This window comes from Cibotium barometz, chromosome 48, assembly GCF_041138505.1.
Source record: "Cibotium barometz isolate CiBa-2024 chromosome 48, ASM4113850v1, whole genome shotgun sequence".
NCBI lineage: Eukaryota > Viridiplantae > Streptophyta > Polypodiopsida > Cyatheales > Cibotiaceae > Cibotium > Cibotium barometz.
Genome location: NC_141093.1, coordinates 26,181,429 through 26,185,932, shown reverse-complemented (window position 1 = coordinate 26,185,932; position 4,504 = coordinate 26,181,429). Strand labels below are relative to the sequence as shown.

The 4,504-nt window shown below is 44.4% G+C and overlaps 1 protein-coding gene across 1 annotated transcript; it reads right to left on the bottom strand.

Annotated features, from left to right (window-relative positions):
• Positions 1 to 721: 721 nt before the first annotated feature.
• LOC147611011 (protein NBR1 homolog) lies at positions 722 to 4,065 on the bottom strand. Its single transcript, XM_086785653.1, has 7 exons — positions 3,927 to 4,065; positions 2,781 to 3,475; positions 2,570 to 2,699; positions 2,161 to 2,490; positions 1,909 to 2,058; positions 1,220 to 1,819; positions 722 to 1,093 (listed from the first exon to the last, which is right to left on the bottom strand). The coding sequence occupies exons 1-7, from the start codon at positions 3,942 to 3,944 to the stop codon at positions 980 to 982; spliced, it is 2,037 nt and encodes a 678-aa protein (XP_086641779.1). The 5' UTR covers positions 3,945 to 4,065; the 3' UTR covers positions 722 to 979.
• Positions 4,066 to 4,504: the final 439 nt, after the last annotated feature.

The following is a 4,504-nucleotide window of genomic DNA, read 5'->3' as shown; positions in this document are numbered from 1 at the left end:
AGTGCAAGTCTAGTCATGCATGAACACAAGTTTTGGATTATCTCTAGAGGGTTGTTAAGCTCAATAATAATGCCACTTTTGCATGACACCTGCCAACGGTGCAATTGTTGATATAACACCCACCAAGGTGCTCTCACCACCTTGTCAATTGAAAGCAAGTTGATCATAATCCTAATGCTAATTTAATGTAACACTCAAACCAACTCACAAGCTCTTTCACTCTTAACATACTCTAACTTCAATAATAGATCAAGCCTCATAAATTAACATTTCTCATTCAAAGGTTCTCAACACAAACCTAAGCGATTAGGTTTTAAGGAAAGAAGAGACACTCTATACAAAAAGGTTAGCTTGCTCACTCGCTCTCTCGCACACAATGCAAAATTAGACTCGGATAGAAGATGAGGGCAATCGGTTGTGAGAGTAGCGCTCTCATTGAGGATTAGTACAAACCAAAACCAAATCTAAATTTTTTAAGTGAATGCTACTGTATTTGATGCTTGGCAAGCCGGCAAGCCAATGTAAAGATCCCACCTTGCAAAGATCCACATTGACCTACTTCAACAAGCCGCTCTCACGTTAAGCTGATTCTTTCATTGTGCCTCACGTGAGACTACTAGATTCATAACACAGTCACATGTGCCCCTCTTTACAGAACAAGGTCGCACCATCCATAAGTAGTAAATACCAGTACCTGTCAGACTGATAATATGCAAGATAATTAATTAGGTATGAGTCCATTGAGCATATGCACACTGGATAATATGTGCATAAGAACGAAGTTCAACAGAGCAATGCTGGTAGCTGTACAATGTAAATCAGTGCAATGCTGTTCTATAAAGCCATCAGCCATTGATTTTTTCGTTATAGATTACATACATTATAAATTTAGGCGTCGGGGTTCAGCTCATGTCCCCTTATGGATGGCGTAGTGCGACAGGGCAAGGTTCTGGTGGCAAGGCAGCAGAAATTTGAAGTCTCAACTTGATTTTACTTCAGAGGTCTGCATCCGTAGTAACTCTTTAACCACAAGCTTCACACTGCCATTGTTCTCAAAAAGAAGACGGCGGTTCATATCTGCATCATAGAAGCCCTGCACAACCATGACCAAGATTTCAAAAAAACAGCACACATTGATTGGCTCATAAAACCACTCGTGTCCTGTTGGTTGCAAGTGCTTCAAGAGCAATCCAAAGATACCTCGCTTATGCAAGCTTACCATTTCCTCAAGGTCATCAAGCATATGGTCCCAACCTCGGGTGGCAAGTAGATCATCAATCCTGACTTGCACGTTGTTGTTATTCATATGAAGCGGCTCCAAACTTGAAGTCCTCTGTGTGAAGCCCATGGAGCTAAGCTTTTCCAGAAGAACATCTTCCTCTTTGCTGCTCACACCTGTGAACTGCACAGACCCTGTCTGCTGCTTCCCACTAATATATGATGCATTTGTCATGGCAGAAAAATCCTGCTGCTTTGCAGGGTGCTGGCAGAAGAGGATGCGATTTTTTGTAATCTCACCCGGCCTCTCTACAAGGGAAAAGCCACCACCACCTAGCTCGCTTTTGACCATGTCCAGGCTATCTTCGACAGCCATGTCTACTGCCAGTTGTACGGGAAGTGTATCTTTGACGGCCGTGTATACTGCCAGTTGTGTGGTATGTGTAGGTTCAGATGCAGACTCCTTAACTGTATTAGGCCCATCAATGCTGATACTATGTGTTACCGGTAACGACACTTCGGCTGTAATTTGAGGTAAGATCTCCGGCAAAGAATCCTTCACCACATGTACTTGAGCAGATTGCCCACCTTTTGGTACCACCTTCACAATTTTCCATAAAGATATTATCAGTGGAACAACAAAACCATGCATGTTTCTTTGCCTGTGACATAAGAAACACAACCATTTACCTGGATTAAAACCCATACCCTCTGCCCAAACTTCTGGCCTGATGGTGCCCTCAATCGCCAGTGAGAAACATAGCGGCCAGGGCACTCCGGTGCCACAAGATCTACAGATGCATCAATTTCTTCTTCACAAGGTAGCCCCTCTTCAGATAACTGCAGGCGGGCCACAAGGGTGTTACACACGCACCCAACAGAGGATACGAAAACCACAATTTAATCAAGTTTCCTGTAGCTTGAAATTGTAAGCATGGATACCTCTAGACTTGATGGTTTGTCAGATCCTAAAACATCCCCACCAACATGAACCAGCTGCGTTCCATGGGGCCACCGAAGTGTGCCGATGTTCCTTAGTCGCCAGATCTTTGTGAAACCAGTTCCTCCAGCAATCTCGGTTCCGTCAAAGATGGTGACGTCTCTTACGAAACGTGCATCCAGCTTTCCATTGCTGTGATCTCCTCCTGCGGCTGCGTTGCCAATGAGACAAGATGAACCAATATCTAAATGATCCTGCTTCCAACTGGAACATCGGGAAGGCTTCAATGATGGAGCCACTGGACCCATAGGATGACCCATTGGATGCCTCATCTGCATACATGCATGTCATGTATTGTCAAGGGATGATAGCCCTACTACTACTTGCTGAATAGAGGATGTGGTTGGTTACCATCTTTACTCCGTGCACAAAATGTTGGTGATGATGTCTCCGGCTGAGGATGGGTCTATTGATTCGCTGAAAATCAGTCTTGTTGCCCATTTCTATGAAGCAATTGCAACAGAGGTCATAGTCTTCTCTCCTGAGATGGCAAGCAAACAAAAAGGAGTAAGTGGTTGAATCTACTTTTCCACTCAAACATAGGAATAAGCCAGATTCTCACTTGATCGACTTGAACCGTGGCCCGACTATGGGCATTATGCCACAGCCATCACATTGCACACCTTTGTGAAAAATGCGTGAAACTCTTCGAGAAGTATTTTCAACCATACAAGGGCCTGAGGGTGGACCGGAAGTAGAGTGAGTAGTATTGCCTTGTTGTCTGCTAGAAACAATTGCTGGCTCGCACGGCATATGTGAAGACAAGGCACCTTTTGCCACTTTCAAGATACCTTGTATGGCTTCCGAGAGCACTTCATGGGGTAATGTGGCCTTTAAGTATGGGTTGTCTAAGCTGCTTATCAACTGTTTCACTGCATCCGTTGTTAGCTCGGGCAAAGCATCTTGGAATGATTGTCCACCAGACCTATCGCTGGGGGGCAGCTTTGCCTCTTCAGTTGTGGTATAAGTGGGTCGGCTGGAGGATTCCTCAGGTTCTTTGTTCTTCGCATCAGCTACTTTCACATCCAAGCGGAGAGGGTTAATCATCTGCATGACACATGCATCATGCAGATCCTGATCATCGCCCATGGTCACCACCTCATTGTCCTGATCTGTGTACATTATCACAAGCCCGTCATCGGGAGAAATCTGAAACATGTCGCGAATCTTCGCCTCCAATCCCATGAAGGTAAGGTCTGGTCTACCATCACTCCCTCCTTGAACTATGACCCGCCGCAAAGTGCTTTGAAACTTTATCTGTGGTAGAGAACATGAGAAATTATAATAATATAATTATTGGAACCATCGGAATCAATCTCAACCCTTGAAATGGAACCCTGGAACCATTCAGAGCACCCTAGAATCAACCGGAGCCCTTGAATGAATCAATCAGAGCCCTTGGATTGGAAATCTAGGCTCAACTAGAGCCCTTGGATTGAAACCCTACAATGAATCAAATTGTAAATCTAGGGCCCAGAAATGGAAAATCATCATCATGCAAGAGAGCTCAATCAGAACCCTAAATTTCGAACCCTGAAATCAATGAGAACATACCTCTAGAATCAATGGGATGATTTAGGTTAAAATTGAACAGAAACCCTAAAATGCAAATATATATTGCAGAAACCCAGACATTCAGAGAAGCCCCAAAATTCAAAGGAGCCCAATGAAGGATCAGCGAGTACAGAGGTCGAAAGATATGGCATACCTTGAAAACATAAGACATGATGACTCTTGTTTTTGATCAACGCGATGATTCTTCACTCTTGTTTCTGAGGCGATGATTCTTCACACAACCAACGGCCTCCACACTTCAGAATCAAAATATTAATAATAAGCAATCCAACTGCCCACTTTATATTATGATTTTCCTCATTAAGGGTGTTTACAGACTACCGGCCGGCCCACGAAAAAGGTTGAGAGCTGTGGGCAGGCACCTTTTTGATAAACAATTACTAGGCGACAATACCCTTTATAGATCGCGGGTATGCCCACGGAAAAGGCGCCCTGCAACTAAGAGCTGTGGGAAGGCTATTCCGCCCGGAACTGGAACGGTGGTTGTTGGGCTCCAGTCAACAAACACATCAGCGCGAGGGTACATGGGCGTGGTCACAGTCTCTAAAGAAATGTCAGACGCGCGGGTGATTGTGGTGATCTGATTGGTTGGGCAAAACTTTTTCGTGGGCTTCCACCCAAGTGTGTAAACACCCTAAATTGGTAACTCAAGGTTTAGAGTATCATTCATTCTTTCCTTTGTGCAACCCCTCTTCCTAGATTGTTAAGTAT

Coding starts and splice junctions, on each gene's coding strand:
- LOC147611011 (XM_086785653.1), bottom strand. Junction 2,059..2,160: donor ACAAACCATCAAGTCTAGAG/GTATCCATGCTT, acceptor GCCCGCCTGCAG/TTATCTGAAGAGGGGCTACC. Junction 1,094..1,219: donor TTGATGACCTTGAGGAAATG/GTAAGCTTGCAT, acceptor ATGGTTGTGCAG/GGCTTCTATGATGCAGATAT.